The 17,000-nt window shown below is 53.8% G+C and overlaps 1 protein-coding gene across 1 annotated transcript in view; it reads right to left on the bottom strand.

Moving 5' to 3' along the window:
• Window positions 1-244: 244 nt before the first annotated feature.
• The window catches only part of SMARCC1 (SWI/SNF related, matrix associated, actin dependent regulator of chromatin subfamily c member 1), a 63,250-nt gene continuing 46,494 nt past the window's right edge, over window positions 245-17,000 (bottom strand). The window contains exons 25-28 of the mRNA XM_068176570.1: window positions 15,190-15,324; window positions 10,302-10,560; window positions 3,445-3,609; window positions 245-1,943 (exon numbers count right to left, since the gene is read on the bottom strand). Coding sequence (XP_068032671.1) covers window positions 1,858-1,943; window positions 3,445-3,609; window positions 10,302-10,560; window positions 15,190-15,324 — 645 coding nt within the window. The 3' untranslated portion in view covers window positions 245-1,857. The remainder of the gene's footprint in view (window positions 1,944-3,444; window positions 3,610-10,301; window positions 10,561-15,189; window positions 15,325-17,000) is intronic.

Raw genomic sequence — 17,000 nt, 5'->3', positions numbered from 1 at the left:
CTGCTCTGCTGCAGCACTGCTCTGCTGCAGCCATCCCTGAGCCCAGAAACCCCGACAGGGCCCGTCCCCCAGCACACTCCCACTGGGGAAGGGTCTGAGCTTCCCCTGTGCCTCCCCCAAGCTCAGCTGTTGTGTTTGCTCCTCTGGAGTTCACATTCAGCCCCACAACAGCCCCGGATCACAGAGACGAGTCCCAGCTCCTCCCGCACACAAAGGCAAAGGAGACTTCACAAACTCCACAGGCTTTGTACAAAAACCGCTTTTTTTTGCTTTTATTTCACAAAATCGGGTGGCTGCTGCAGGAATCAAACCGGCCCTATACAGAGATCAGGTGAAAAAGTGGGCACAGGGATTATTTATACAGAAACAAAACAGAGCCCAGGATCCAGGTCCTCGGCAGGACCAGCACTAGGACAGTAAAAAATAGTCTCCACCTGGATCCTGGGAATTGCTCACGCTAAAAACAACCTGAGGTTACTCTAAACTGGACTAAGGGCTGCACCAGAAATCCCACGCTCACCCCAAAGACCCTGGAGGGGAAGGAAGCCTTGGGAAGGGGAATGGGAAGGCCCCGGCCGCTCTCTGCGCGGAGTCGTGCTGGAAGACCTGGCAAATCCTTAATTTTTAAATGGTGGAAGCGGTTCTGGAGGTTCCAGAGTTTTTGGGAGCCTCTCTCCAGCCCAACCTCAACTCCCACCTGGACAAAAGCCACCCCTGAAATCAAGGAGCAGCGTCCAGACCCTCGGCAGGGAAACCCCAAATGCTCCTGGGCCAGGATGAGGGCAGAGAACCCGAACCACGGGCAGAAAAGGACTTTTTGCAGGACTTTTCCCCAGGTTTTGGCAGCCTGGAGGTGTGCAGCAGCAGCTCTGGAGTGCTCCCAGATCTGCCTGCTGCAGCTGTTCCCCTCCCCACCCCTCCAGCTGCAGTGGGGGGTGACAGGAGCTGTCCCAGCTGCCGCCCCGGCCGTCCAGAGGTAGTTCTGGCATTCCCATCCCAGCCATCCCAACCCAATCCCAGATTCTAGCACTTCTTTGCTACCTACTTTTTTTTTTTTTTTTTTTAATTTGTTTTCTTCATTTTAAAAAGTACAAAGTATATGCTCCAAAAAGAGGGACTAAAAATGGGGGGGTTATTCCTCAGTTGGCTACTGCACCGAACTACTCAGGGAAGGTCCAACTACCACCTCCAAAGGCAAAGGAAAGGTAAAAACCGGAGCAAGAAAACTCCTGCCATAGAGTGGTTCTATTCCGCTTGATTCGCTCCTGGTTTCATTCCCACGGATCAATGTTTCCTGTAATAAGTTAGAGGCAGCTCTGGCCGCAGCCACCAGGAACCCCTGCGGGCACGGCTGCCGGCCTGCCCGTGCTGCAGCACGCCCTGCTTCTCCTGCTCTGCTCCAAGCTCTGGTTTGGCCTCTCCTCTCGGTGCTTTGCTCTGCCCAGAGAGCCCGGAACACCCAATCACCCCGGAGCGGGCACGTCCTAAAGCTCAGCTCCTGCCCTAAATCCTGGCTTAAAGGTTTCACCCTTCCGGGAGAAGCCCGAGCTCGAAGCACCAAGAGGAAGGAAACCAGCGTGGAGCTCTGCAAGGCAAGCAGGCCAAGGGGCAAAGGACTTCCCAGCAGCAACATGGAGGCACTCCTGGCATCCCCGCCTGCAGCTTTCCCAAGGGACCGCCGAGTTCTGCCGGGCTGCAGAGGGGAGCGGGGAACGCCGCCGTGCCGACGCGTGCCAATCGCACACCCGCGGCCGGGAGAGCAGCGGACACCTCCCCGGGGAACAGAAGGGAACTGAGGAATTCTCTTTTGGTCACCACTGTGCTGCTGTGGGAGCTCCTTCCTCCTTCCTTGGCTGCTTAGGGAGCGGCTGAGGCCGGCGGGGCTCCGGCCGGGGGTGGGGTCACTCCTTCCGCGGGCGGCGGTGGCTGCGCCGGGCCGGGATCTGCGGGGACACAACGGGGACAGTGAGGGACAGCACACAGAGAAGGGACACAACGCCCGCGTGTCTCCAGGCCACGGGACAGTCTGTCCGAGGGGAATTCCTGCAGCCGGGAATGGCACCATGGCGGCTCCTGAAGCTCTGCTGCACCTTCAGTTTGCTTTTCCACAACCCAGCACCTTTTCCAGGTGAAAGAGGAAAAAATTCCTTTATTTTTACGGCCGAGATGCTGGGGATGCAGCTGAGCAGCTGGCAAATCCATGCCAAGCAACTTCCAGAGCTGGAATTGGCACCTCTCACCTCCCAGCTCTGCAGTCGAGCCCAAATTCCAGCTCTTTTCTGTTTAAAACAGACGGAACAATAGGTTTGATATAAACAGAGGCTGCTCCTCCCTCTGAAGGATGGATGTAGGTTACAGCAGAGGAATCCACAGATGCAGTGAGCAGGAGGGAATAAAGGAGGGATACAAAGGGCCAGCCTCGTGCCCAGAGAGGAGATGCTAATGGAACATGACTGACTTGTTTAGTAGGGGAGGAAAAAAAGGAGAAATGAAGAGAAGGGGAGAGAGCAAATAGGAATATAACCTGACACAAGACATTCCCACTGGTAAAGGCTCGGGAAGAAGGATGGAAAAGTAAGTAAAGCTGGGGAGCAGAGGAACAGGAGCAGTGCCCAAACAGAAATAGCACAGGCGGAGTTCTCCCGCTGGGGCTGGGAACGCCCGTGAGTCACAGCTCGCAGCAGCTCCTGCTGCTGGAGCCAAAACCAAAAGGGCTTTTCCCAATTATTCTTTGGGAGAGGCACTACGAGTGATGACAATTCCTGCCCGCCCGGTGAGAACCACACCGAGCATTTTGGGGGTGAGGATTCCTGAGCAGCAGCTGGGCCAGGCTGCAATTAATAATGGCAAATTTATTGAGGAATTCCTGATGGAGAATTCCTCAGTCATTCCTCCCTGTGCCAGCTTGTCTTCTGCCTTCTGGGCTTGGCCACACTCTCACACTCATTCAAGCAACTCCCACACCATGGCTCCTGATCCAGCTGCTTTTTTGGCTGCCATAAATCGACTTCACTTTTCGAGGTACAGATTTTATACTGGGAATGTTCTTTACATGGTTTATCTTCTCCTTTTTCCTAATCAGGACTTCCTTGCTCCAATTCCAGGGTGCCAAGTTTCCAGTATGGAATCACCGAACCAGATCCTACTCTGACCTCCACTATTTAGAAATTATAGTTAATTCCTGACCCTCCACTAAAGTCAGGAGAGGCTTTTGATCATCACCACCAAGCCTGTGTGTCGTTATAAATAAACTAAGGGATGTTTTAATAAAATAAAGGACAGTGCAATGTGCTGGGATACCCAGAGGGCCGAGGAGCACCTAAAGCCTCCAGCACATCCCCGGCACCCCTCTGGGGCTGGCAGCGTGCGCAGGTGCTGCCACTGCCAGGGGAAGCAGGGCTTTCCAGGGCACAGGAGCCCCAGGACTCAGAGGGGAGCACTTACACATTCCGTTGGGAGCGGCCAGCGGCACGCGCGGCCCCATCAGGTTCCCGGCCATGGGGGCCATCCCGGGCGGGGCGGCCCCGCCTCCGGGGTGGATGCTGGCAGACATCATCCGGCCTGGCATGGGCTGGCCTGGCAGCATGGAGCCAGGCCCCGGCAGCTGACCTGCAGAGGGGGAGAGACACGGCCGTGAGCCCTGGCACTGCTGGGGAGCGACTGTGCGGGGCTGGGCGCCCAGCCGTGCCACGGCCGGTGCCAGGCGTGCTCCACACCCCCCAGCATGCCTCCAGGAAGGGCCAGGGGGCACCTGGAACCTCTTCACAAGGGAAAAGTGGGAGAGAGCAGAGTCAATCCCAACGCTGGCACTGCAAGCACAAAGGGCACCCATGGAATCCAAGCGCTGGGAAGGAAATGGAGTAACAAGGCATCAGAGGAAGAGCCCTGATGGAAAGGAGCTGCCATGAAGCCTCATGGACTAATTTAGTGGGAGAACTGAAATCACACAGTTAAAACTGGGCTGCACAGGGAGTCCTACCACGATTCCCTGTCTTGCTGTGAGGGAGGACTCCAAGGCTCTTCCTCACAAACCAGCTCTGTGGGAGACCTCCCTATTCCAGCTACAACACACGGCCTTGGCACCTCCAGCTTGGGGTTGATGCTTTAAAACCTCATTTGAGGGATGGTTTGGCATAATCCAATTCCATTTCCTTCAACACACTTCCATGGAGGGACAGTATTTTCATGAGACAGGGATGGAAACGGCTCCTTCCCCAAACCCCAGGCAAGGGGGAAGGAGCTAAGAGCCAAAGGGGCTCCAGGAGAGCTGGAGAGGGACTTGGGACAGCACCCAGGGAATGGCTTCTCACTGCCAGAAGAATGGGATATTGGGAAAATCATCCAGCTCCAACCTCCCAAAGACTCAGGGGCTTTATAGCAGAAGGAGAAGATATTCACAGCTACAAGGAGTGTCATTCACTGGCGAAATTAAGGTTGATCAGGGAACAAAAATATAAAAACTGGAACAATACAGCTGTGTTTGAGAGGCCCAGGAAAGGTGGGAACTTTTCCCATTCATCCCTGAACACCACGGGCCTACGAGATTCTCTCTCACTAAGTGATTAATATTAAAATCCCTCTTCTGAAACACCTGAAGCTGAATCAGACTTTACTACACACTGAGTGGCTTCACGTGAAACTCCAGCACCGGGCAAGGATTCCTTCAGGGAGAGGCTGCCAAACCCACAGGGATGTGAAGATTCAAGGATGTTTTATATGCAAATCAACCCCAGCTGAGCTAAACCCACCACTGAACAGAAACTAAATCTACTTTAGAAAATGTCTTTTCTTCACTAATGCAAAGTGTGCCCCATCCCTGGCAGCGCCCAAGGCCAGGCTGGACGGGGCTTGGAGCAGCCTGGCACAGTGGGAGGTGTCCTTGCTGTGGCAGGGATGGCACTGGATGATCCTTAAGGTCTCTTCCAACCCAAATCAACTCCAAATCTCCCAGCAATGCTCAGTGGTAAGTTCCCTTCTCCCTGGGCCATGGAGCGTCCCGAGCTTTTTTCCCTGTTAAACCACGCAGGTTTTAAACCAAGTGGTTGAAGCTGAAGCTGTCCATAAGCTGAGAAGCTCCTCTGTGTGGGGCTTTGGCCGCCCATTTTTTCCCTTCCTGACACGGGCTGCAACATTTTTATCTCAACATTAGCTTAGGGAGCTGGCAGAGGAACAAGGCCATCCTATCCCAGTTCCAAAACACCCAGGCTGAGAGTACCCAAGCGGGATTAACCAAGGGGAAACCACTGCTGCCACCACAGCAGAACCAAAGCCCTGCTTCTACAGAGATGGTTTTCTTTTTTTTTTTTTTTTTTCCAAGAGAAAGCGCTCCAAGACAGCGGCTCAAGCAGAAAATGTGGAAGTGTGACCTACATAGGGAGGAGAGCTTAGGAACAGCAGCTGCAGGAAGAGATCCAGCCCAAAGGTTCAACACAACGAGATTTAACCGACTGAAAACCCCTCACACAGAGGGGCTGGGCAGGTTCACCTTCCCCTGCTGCCAGTGCAGCTCCACATCCCCAGGAAACGGGGAGGAACTGCCTTTAGAGGCTCTCCAAGGTATTTATCTCCATTAAAAAGCCTCTCCCTCTATTAAATCAGCACTTGAGGAGCACTGGGCTGATAAGCAGGGTTTTGTTTTGATGCACGAGGCTTGGAGCTGATCCAAATCCTCCGGCACCTCTCCCTGCCCAGCCTGGGCAGGGAAAGCCTGTGGACACAGCCAGCGCTCCGTGCTGGAGCGGCCTTGGGCAGGCATGGAGCAGCTCCGGGGATGAGCCCAGCTGACACCCTGCTCTGCTGCTGGAGGAGCTGCTTCCCAGCACAGGAGAGGCAGAGAACAGCTCCAGGGAATGTCTGCTGGCATCCCAAGGTGTGCTCCCTCCCACTGGGAACGGGTTTCACGGGCTCTGGGAATCCTGCAATGGTTTGGGGTGGAAGGGGCCCTAAAGCTCATCTCATCCCACCCTTGCCATGAGCAGGGATATTCCAAGAGCAAATCCGCCCTTCCCTCCTCCCTCCCAGCCAAGCAGTGTGAATAATTAACCACAACAACTCATTTAGCCTGGTGTCTGGGGGAAGGAGAGGCAGAATTTCCACTTCAGTGGCAGGCAGCACTGCAGTTTGTGCCCCTCCCTCGAGCGCTGGGGCCGGGCACCTCCGAGCCAGAGCCAGGGTCACCATTCCCAGCCTCGGGGGCAGCACGGAGGGTACCCTGGCAGCGTCTCTGGGGGAGCTGCTCCGCTCCCCTCCCAGAGGAAAGGATCCTCCAGCAAACACGCCAGGGAGAGCTCAGCCCTGCGGAGGGGAGGGCACGCGGTGCTGCTCGCTCCAGAGGAGCCGCTGTCCTGGGCTCACTCCGAGTTACTGCAGGAATTCTGAAATACAGCAGGTATTTACTCCTCCTAGCCACCGTTCCAGCCCCTAACACCTCTTGCCTGGGGCAGGTTTCCAACGGGCAAACTGCACCAGAGAGAGCCCAATGTGGTGTCCACGTTACCGTGTCACCAACCACCCTCACGGCTCCAACCCCAAATTACCCCAAATTACGCCCTGGTTACAAGGATCAGCTCCAACCCTGTTCGCCACCCCCTGACTTGGATTTCCTTCCATCCCACCGCTCCCTGCACCTCCCCAGCAAGCTCGCCACATCTGATGGAGAAACAGGAAGCACTGACAGCTGTTAGGGAATATTTACCTCAAGGAAGGGAACTCAAAATCTTCTTCTGCACCCAAAAAGCCCCCTGGAATCACCACCAGTCCAATAAGGAAGCAAATAGCATCCAGCAACTTAATTTAAACCCATAAATAATTAAATGCTCAGCAGCTGAAAAAACCCAAGCCCAAAATTCCTAACAAAGGCTTTTTTTTGAGTATTTCAACCATTGACAATGGTTGAAATACTCACTAATGGAGAAAATGAAGTAAAATCTATCAGGGAAAAGGTTATTAAAGTTGCTCATCCAGCTGTGGTGGGAAGTGCATCCTGCCCTCCTCACTCCATTTCTGCCTTAGATCAGAAATTATTTACCAGGTGAAAATGCCACCTGAAGGAAGAGTTAATAATGACAGCTACTAATTCCCAGATATCTCTCTTTCTCCAAGGATTTCCAGGAGTTCCTCCTATTCCACACCATGGGTATCACCAGAACCAGGAGTTCTCATCCCACTGACCACCAGCCCAGAGCTTGAAGAGAAATCAGTGAAGTGCCAAAAGTGGTACCATGGGAAGAAACTGGGAATTTGCTTTCCTATTACAATGACAAGGTGCAGCTTTTCACAGTGAAATTGGAATCCAACTTTGTTTTCCTATTCTAAAAGCTTTCATTCCAGGGCAAAGGGGAGAACAAAATAAGCTCAGGGAAAATGGATTCTCTGGTCCAGCAGAGCCTGACACGGCCATGCCAAGGAGAAGCGGGCGACCCCTGGCTGGAGATGTTCTCCTGATGGGTCCAGCACAAGCCTGCACTGGAGATGTTCTCCACCATCACGTCCAGACTGACACCTGAGCCAAAAACCATACTTGTGGGAAAAGCCTCACAGCTTTTAGGTAAGAGCTTGACTTCACTGCTTCTGCCCCTGAGCAGGGATTTTTCCTCCTCTCTTCCCTCTCCAATGCCATCCTCCCTTTGCTTCCCACCATCCCTTCAGCTCTCATCAATCTCTCGAGGACGCTGACACCTCGTTCTGCTCACGTTCTGCTGAGCCCAGGGTGGCACCTTCAGCTGTTGTTGAGGTCAGAACCTGTCTGGAACCACCAGTGAGCACCAAGGTCTGCAGTGAAACCTGGCCAGCACAGCAGGAGCTGGGCAGGTATTCCCAGCCCAGCTGCTCCTGGATCTCTCTCAGGGGTTTGGGGGTTCTTCTCCCCACCCTCGGCACTGTCCAAGGCCAGGCTGGGCACTGGGGCTTGGAGCAGACTGGGACAGTGAAGGTGTCCCTGCCCATGGCAGGGGGTGGCACTGGGTGATTTGGGTCCAACCCAAACCATTCCAGGACTCCATGATCTCCTCACACTCACCAAAGTTTGGTATCTCCACAAAGGCTGCAGGAGACTCGGGGGCAGATCCACTGAGGGAACTCGCAGGTGTGGGGTCAACAAGCAGAAGTTCACCAGTTTGCCATTTCCTCTCCATGCTCTCGAGCTAGAGTAACTCCACTGTGCAGCCAAGGAGCTTTGGCACCCCTGGGCTTGCCAGGCATTCCTAACAAACTTCCTCTGAGGAACTCAAGGCAATGAGCCTCCTCTGCTGTCTAGGCAAGATCAGCTGGGCTCTGGCTGGAGACACAGAGGGGTTTGCTCCAAACCTAGAGCAGGCCTCAGATTCTTCCCTTTCCAAAAGCACCAAAGCAGAGAACTGTCAGAGGAGCTGAGGGCAGATCCTGGTCCTGGGGCCAGGAATGAGGGGCTGCTCCATGGAATGACACAGCTCTGGGTGCTGCTGGGAGCCAGGAGAGCTGAGCCTCAGCCAGGGCTTTGCTGCCCTCAGCCAGGGGAGCTGCTGCTGGGAAAGTCAACCTGTTGAGCAGCTTTAATCAAAGCTGAGAGAGATGTTCTGACTGATGACCAGAGCACATTCCCTGTCCCTGCTCTGGGAGGGACATTCCTGCTGGGAATGCAGAGCCTGGATGGCTGCGAGGGGCTGGGGTGACCCAGGGCTGGGACACATCAGCAGTCAGGAGTTACCAGTCCCCAGTGAACAGACACAACAATGCTTTAACCTTGTCCCACTCCCAGTCTCCACAGCAGCGTGGAAGGGACAGCTGTGTACGGATGTGCCAGGATTCCCACTTTCCTCTGCTCTCATTTGCCCCTTTTCCCTTCCCAGGTTATTCCACGTGAGCAGCCCTGAGCTGTCCACACCCCACAACAGACCCAGGGAGCCCCGATGTTAAATCTGAGTCTAAAACTAGACCTTGTTTTATCACACTCCCAGTCTAATTCCAGCAAAAAGCAAACCAGCTCCCAGTCCCAGGGATTTTTGTCTACAGTAAATCCAGGAACTCCCTGAGCCTCAAGAACAGAGTGAGCCTGAGCGTCACCAGGCAACTCTTCCTGCCCAGTCACCAGAACTCTGCACCTGCTGAGGGAACCCACTTTGATTATTCTGCAGATCCACTTGGATTAGATACTTCCCATTTACCTGGTCACCTGCAAATCCTGCTGTTTTCCTGTGCCCTTCTGCTCCTTCCCAAACCAAACACTTTTCGTCTCAAGAGGAAAACTCAAGTTCCTGCAGCTTCTTGTTGCCATGTTCTATGTGGATTATGACACCCAAACATTCCAGCTTCTTCAGCAGCTGCCTATGAAAAATCTTCCCAAATATTTCTGGCTAATAATTGATCAGGTTTTCTTCTGGAGAAGGTTTTGGTCAAGCTCCTCCTTGGCTGTATCCAGTCCTACAACCAGGTTCCCACATACCAGGCACTATTATTTGATTTTAAATTACCATTTCAACAACCTTTAGCAAGTAAAAGCTGCCAATTCACATCATCACCTGATCACCCCACCCTCCGGAATCAGGAGTACCCACCCTTGGAGACAGCCAACCCTCAGCAGGACAAGTGCCCTGCCAGCAGGAGAGGCTGGACTGGAGACTTCCAGGTGACCCCGCTGACCAACACGGTCCTGGGACCCTCCCCTGGCTCAAACACACCCAGGCAGGACACAGGAACCTCTCACAGTCAGGTCTCCTGCCAAAGAAGGTCCTTAAGGAGCTTCCTGCCTCTGCTGCTCGTCCCAGTCCTTTCCCTTCATTTCTGTACATTTGGTGTGCCATGAACTGGAGAATTTGAGGAGTGATTGTTTTTGAAGGAGCATCCACTCAGATTACCCAGTACAAAACAACTCTAAGGAAATACAAATAACCTAAAAACATCTGGAAGTGCTTGGGGCAGCTTCGTATTTCACTTTACCTTAGAGCTCGAGTATCCCAGGCAGGGGACTCCCAGCCCTGCTGGACAATCTGCTCTGGGGCTGATGAGCCTCCCAGGGAAAAAAGTGTTTTCCTGTGGCTGGAAGGCATTTCTCCTGCTGGTGCCCACTGCCTGCCTCCCTGGCACTCCCCCACTCCCACCCTCCCTAAGACACCTCCTCCGCACATCTGGAACGGGGCTGGAAGCTCCACAATGAAGGTGCAGAACATGCAGAGCTCATCTTTGCAGCAAACTCTGACAGTGGCACCATCATAAACCAGTAACCCAGACCACCCAGAGCCCCTTGGGCAGCCTCCCCTGGCAGCTCCTCTCCCTCTGGGCGCACTCCTCAGGGGTCAGGGCAGGAATTCCCTGCTCCCAGCTCTTACCTGGCTGAGGTGGGTGAGGAGGTGGCATCTGGTGGTGCATCATGGGGTAGGGCGGGGGCTGCTGGTGGGGCAGCAGCCCTGGGTGTGCTGGTGCCCCCAGGGGGGTGATGCCAGGCCCGCTGGGGTGCTGGTGAGGCTGCTGGGGGTTCTGGCTGTGCTGCTGCTCCATTTGCTGGCGAGCCCTTAACTCGGCGTATTTGAGCTGCTCCATGTGGAAGTTCTGCCTCTCCGTCAGCAGCTGCTGCCTCTGCTGCTCCAGCTGTGCCAGGACAGGACAAAGGGCACAGGGGAGTTAGCAAGGATGCATCTCAAACCTGCTGCTGCTCCAGCTGTGCCAGGACAGGACAAAGGGCACAGGGGAGTTAGCAAGGATGCATCTCAAACCTGCTGCTGCTCCAGCTGTGCCAGGACAGGACAAAGGGCACAGGGGAGTTAGCAAGGATGCATCTCAAACCTGCTGCTGCTCCAGCTGTGCCAGGACAGGACAAAGGGCACAGGGGAGTTAGCAAGGATGCATCTCAAACGTGCTGCTGCTCCAGCTGTGCCAGGACAGGACAAAGGGCACAGGGGAGTTAGCAAGGATGCATCTCAAACGTGCTGCTGCTCCAGCTGTGCCAGGACAGGACAAAGGGCACAGGGGAGTTAGCAAGGATGCATCTCAAATGTGCTGCTGCTCCAGCTGTGCCAGGACAGGACAAAGGGCACAGGGGAGTTAGCAAGGATGCATCTCAAACGTGCTCCGGCCACTCAGTGGGCTGGTGTGGAAGAAGCCTCTCATCCCAACCCCGCGGAACCCAAAAGGAACTGCTGTCCTGTGGATGTTTGCAGCAGGTTCTGGGAAAGGCTCTGGAGCCTCTTCTAGCTGGAACCCCTGAACTCACCTTGTTCTGTCCTAAAACCTCTCAGCAGCACAGCTCGTTCCTCACGGAGCTCTGCACTGAGAACTCGGCCCTAGCACAGCTCTGGAAGGAACAGGGGGTTTTTCTCTCCATCTTCTGCTTGCTGGAACGAGGGGGAACAGGAATCTCAGGGGATTCTCTAGGTAAGCCTGAAGCAGAATGTGTGTGCAGCTGCAGGAGCTCAGGGATCACAGGCAGGAGCCTTCTCCATCCTTTGAGGGCAGGAGTTGGATGACACAGCAGCCAGACACAGATTTGCACTATTAAGAGCTTTATGTAAAAAACCTCGTGTAATTTAGGCCAATTAACACCAAACAGGCTACTTTGATTAATTATGAAGTCACGTAGAGAGTGAGACCTGAGCAACCTGGCCTAGGGAAGGTCCCCTGCCCTGGGTGGAACTGGATGATCCAGAAGATCCTTCCAACCCAAACCAGTCTGAGATTCCATGAAAAGACAAAAAAAAAAGCTACAGGAAGCACCTCCTACCATTGGGCATTTGTGTGATGGATCAGGTCCTAGTGAAGGAAGTGATATTTGACTTATTTCAGGAATACTGACCCATTCCCACATTAGCACCGGACCGGGGCTCGCGTGCCTCGTTTACAAATCTTTCAGCAGTGTTTGAAGGTAGACTCCACAACTCAGCTGAAAAGCAGGTTGCCAAGGAGACTCTCACCTAGCACGAGTTCTCCAAAAATCCCAAAGCTCCCTCAGCAGTCGGTGCTGGCAGGCTGGCTGCTGACAAGGCAGGGACGGGAGGGGAAGGCAGCTCCACAGAGGCGGCATTGAGCAGCCCCAGATGGGCCGAGCTCATGAATTAAACATGCTGCTGGCCGGGTGAGGCTGCTGCAGGCCACAATGGCATCATTCACGCTGCCCTGGCTCTTTTCTGCTCTGACCCGCTGAGGGAAGCGCCCGATAAATCCACCCCACCGGGGAAAAGGGGTGTGTGGGGAAACATTCCCGAGGTGGCAGACAGCTGGGGGAGGAATTCCTGCAAATGACCCCAAACAAAGGCTCAGGCAACACTGTTTTGTTCCTTTGAGACCCTTTTGTGGCTCTGCTTTGCTTTCTCCTTGGCACCCCAACCCGTGGCAGTTTAAAAGAGTCTTCACAAGGATGCCCAAACAGCAGCCAGTGCCTGAAAATTCACACTGGAGAACAAAAACCAGAGAAAACGTCCCTTCTACACAACCCCTATGCTTGGGATGAGGAAAGACAGTTGGGCAGAGGAAAAAGGCACAGAAAGACAAGTTATAACATGAGCTGGGGCTAAAGCTGAGCCAAGCTTAAGCTGGGCTCTAGTGCAGACCCAAAGCCCTGGTTCTGCAGCAGACTCTGTCCCCACCTCAGACCAACCCCAGCTGTTCCCCCAGCCTGGCACTAAAACGACTTTTTCCAGGACCACATTTCCAGTGGGAACTCCATCAGCCACTTGCAGCTGCTCTCCCACCTCAGTCATTCCTGCAGCTGGAATGAGGCAGGAGCGAGGCCGAGGACCTTCACCAAGGTCAGCTCCTGCCACCAAACCACCCCAGAGTGCCTGGCCTGGGAGGGTCTGGATGTCACCCAGGCACCTGGGATGTGTCCAGGTGGGGCTGGGATGTCTCCAGAGAGGGAGACTCCAGCCCCCTGGGCAGCTGTGCCAGGGCTCTGCCCCTCCCTGGAGAGAGGCTTTGCTCCTGCTGAGCTGGAGCTGCTGTGGTTTGCTCTGTGGCCACTGCTCCTTGTCCTGTCACTGGGCAGAGTGTGGCAGCCTTCTCCTGGCACACAGTTTGAGAGATTTGTGTGGATCGATGGGATCCCCTCTGAGCCTTCCCCTCTCCAGGCTGAGCAGGCCCAGCTGCTGCAGTCTCTGCTCGCCAGAGATGCTCCAGAGCCCTGAACAGCTCCGTGGCCTCTGCTGGACCCCCTCCTGCAGAGGCTGCCCACAAAAGCTCACTCAGGAAACGAGCTGGAATTCAGGGAGGTGGTTCTGGGTGTCACACCTGACAATGCCCCAACATCCAACACCCCTTCTGTGCTGCTGTGAAAGTGGGGCACCAGCAGGGGCAACTACAGGCACTTAATGTCCACTCATACAACAAATCAGCGTGCTACAGCTTCCTCTCCAGCACAGAACTTCCTTTCAGGGAATTTCCCCATGGAAAGGGGGCTCAGGCCTTGGCAGGGGCTGCCCAGGGAGGTTTGGAGTGCCCATCCCTGGAGGTGGCACTCAGGGCTCTGGGCTGGGGATTGGGCACAGCTTGGACTCCGTGGTCTGGGAGGGCTTTTCCAACCTCAGGGATTCAGGAATTCCCCCCTGAACAGAACCAGCAAAGCTTCAGGTGCCATTAGAAATTCTGGGTCAGCCAAGCTGCACCAAGAGCCCCTGGTTTCCCACACTCAGCACTGGCACTGCTGGCACTGCTCAGCTCAAACACAAATAAATGTGTTTTGCCTGCAATGTAACAGCCTGCAGTCTGCAGCCCTGATTCCTGTCAACACTCACAACCCCTGCTCCTTCCCTGCAAGGAGAAGCCAGGGCAGCAGCAACGACAGGCACAGTGTGCAGTGGCAGCAAGGAGGTTTTGCTGCTTTAATTATTCCACTAAATATCCACCATGACAGGTGAAAAGAGCGAATTTAACCACCAGGAAGCCAAGGGGAAAATCTGCATGCACATTTTTAAAAAGGGAAATGTCATTTGCCTCAAAAGGGAGGAAAAAACCTCCCTGTCACTAATGGAATATATCCCCCAAAGAAAGAATCTGCAGGGAACCTTTCCAAAAGAGTTGGGTCCATTTCCTGAGCTGCCAATCAAACACAGACTGAATCAGCGGAGGATGTGGAGCAATCCAGAAATTCCTGCTGACATCCTGCTCCAAGAGAAGTGCACGTCTTGTCAGAGTCCATCAGTGTGATCAGGGGAACTCTGGATTGGAAAAGGTTCTCCATGGAGGGGTGGCCAGGCTCCCCGGGGATGTGGCCGTGGCATCAGGCCTGGCAGGGCTCAGGCAATGCCTGCAGGATGCTCTTGGTCACATGGATTAGTCCTGGGTGCTGTGAGGAGCAGGAGTTGGACCTGCTGCCCTTTCCAGCCTGAGACAGGGCTCCATGAATGCCAAATGGGGTGCAATTCCATTCAAATCACACCGAAGGGCAAATGCAGAAATCCCTGGAATTTTGAATCAACATAATCCAGGTTGAATCTTCAACCCACCCATAGTAACTTGTCTACTCACAACAATGAGGCAGCTACACAACAGAGGAAATAAATTAAGAACTGGGAATTCTGATAGAAATGAGATTTTGAGTCATCTTTCAAGCAGCTGGAGAGGAAACACTTGTCCAAAGCCTCTGGCACTACACGTGACACAAGTGCTCGTAATTCCTGAGTAATCCAGGCCCAGACAGCTCCTCTCCATGTCCTGACCTCACTCCCTTCCCCTCTCCTGAAGCTGCTGCTGCCTTCCCAGCTCAGGCAAACCCATCACCATCACCACAAAGTGAGGCTGCACTCCTGAGCATTCCCCTTGCAGCTCCACATCCCACTCCCAGCGCTTTCCCAGGAGCTGCTCTGAGACCCCCCCACACCCTGAACTGTCTCCTTGGAACCCCCTCTTCACTGGGGTCGGGGGAAAGGCACACAGGGCTGGCTCCCTCCCCTAGGGAAGGGAGGGGTCCACCCCTTTCCCTCTTGCCAGGGAAAAGCTGCTCTTAGGTCCGACACGATCCGTGTGCAAAGGCCACACAAAGCTCAGTTCCACGTTCCTGCTCAGACTAAGGATGAGGAAGCAAATCCAGGACAGCCCCAGGTACCTGCAGCTTATGGAACAGAGAAAGCACTGGATGGAGGAGGACAGGGCTCAAACGCCTCTGTGGGAGGGAATTATGGATTGCAGCTGAAGGAGAAGGACACAGAGGAGAGGAGAGGAGCTGCTGGTTTTCCAGATGTTGGCCCACAGACCTTTGCAGTGAGAGATTTAATCCCAAATTCCACTTACTGCCTCTTTCTCTCGGTCCATGATGGTTTCCAGCTCCTCAAAGTGGCGAAGTTTTATCTCCAGCTTCTTCATCTGAGTCTCCACCAGAAGGGCCACCAGGGACTTGATCTTCCTCTCCTCCACAGCTGCCAGGTGCTGGGGATGAAACACAGGGGTTGTTCTGTGACACTGGGCACAGGAAGGGGCTTGGGGGGAAGGAATCATCCAGTTTCAGCCATCCTGTTCCACTTCTGGCAGGAAACAGGGAATTAGATTACACATTTATGCTGGGAACCAGAGGCCCTTGGAAGATTATTAAGGTTTTAATCAAATAAATAGGTGTGAAGGATGCTCAGAGCAATCCAGCACTGGGCACAGGGAGCACTCCCAGTGGGAATGCAGACGAGGGAGAAGGAAGGGTCTGCTCAGTGGAGTCGGCTGAGGGGCACCCAAAAAGCTCCCAGCAGGACACACACAGGAAGGAGGCTGTGCCCCGGCGTGACCCCAAACCAGGGAGACAGCACTGCCGTGTCTTTGCCATTAAAACAGATTTTTCTCAAGTAGAAGGCAAATTGGCTTTTATAAGGATTAACTTCGTGCCATTTATATCCACACATAAATAACACCAGAGATCTGTGTATATATATTCGATACATGAGGCAGCCATGGAAGTGTTTCACACCCTCAGAGTGTGACAAGCGTGGTCATGATGCCTTTCCCTGTTTCTGTTAAAAACCTGCTGCTCAGCATGAGAACACCCTGAGAGTGCACCCTGCTCGGGGCTCTGTGCTCACAGATGTGTCCAAGGACACACCCCAGGCCTGGGCTCTCAAAGGGAAAGGTGAGGGCTGAGGGCAAGAAGGAAACAAGGAACAGCTGGAGCCCATCCAGCTCCAGCTGCAAACAGAGCCCTGCTGAGGGAGCTGGGCCCCAAACTGGCTCAGAACTGGGACAAACAGCGAGCTGGAGGAAAGCAGCATTAAAAACCCCCCTGGAACCCTGAGCAGACTCTGAATTTCTCAAACCCATGTGCTACCACGCCATTCGACAACGTTCACCTCCCTGACCCAGCAGCAGTGAAGGAGGGCTCAGTAAGTGTGGGTAAATGCACTCCTGACTCTCCAAAGTGAATTTCAAATCAGGTCTGAGAGAAGCAGAGCGACCCCAAGCTCATCCAACACCCCATCCCTGAGAGATTCCAGCAGCTGTTCCAAAACTGACCAAAGTGCTGCACACGAAGTAATGAAACAAAGCTGAGAGAACAGGACATTTCATGTCAAATAACACTGTTTGGTAAAATAAACTTGTTTGTATGAAAATTCAGAGTGAGGGAATCACCTGGTGATACAGAGTCTTCTACCAAACATTTCACTGTGTTTCACATGTGCAATTTTAATAATGAAATGGGATGAACATCTGATCAAAGCATGTGATTAGGTAAAGGACAGGTCCCGAAACACACCTTGGAAAGGAAATTATCCCTGAAGTTTTTCCTAGAGAGACTCAAAGAGGATCAGCCTGGCATTACCCAGGGCTTTCCATGGGCAAAGGACAAATCCCTACAGCTGCAGCTGAGGAAAATCAGGAACACAAATTCAGAGGTAATTTGAAATGCCTGATAAACCCATCACTGCACCAGCCTTGAGTCATAAATGAGCAAGTGATCCTATAGGGCTTTTCCAACCTAAATGATTCTATAAAAAAGAATCATGGAATGCATGAATGGTCTGGGTGGGAAGGGACCTCATAACCCATCCAGTGCCACCCCTGCCACGGCAGGGACACCTCCCACTGTCCCAGGCTGCTCCAAGCCCTGCTCCAGCCTGGCCTTG

The sequence above is a fragment of the Anomalospiza imberbis genome, chromosome 1, assembly GCF_031753505.1.
Source record: "Anomalospiza imberbis isolate Cuckoo-Finch-1a 21T00152 chromosome 1, ASM3175350v1, whole genome shotgun sequence".
Classification (NCBI taxonomy): Eukaryota; Metazoa; Chordata; class Aves; order Passeriformes; family Viduidae; genus Anomalospiza; species Anomalospiza imberbis.
This window is presented reverse-complemented; position numbering and strand designations above follow the sequence as displayed.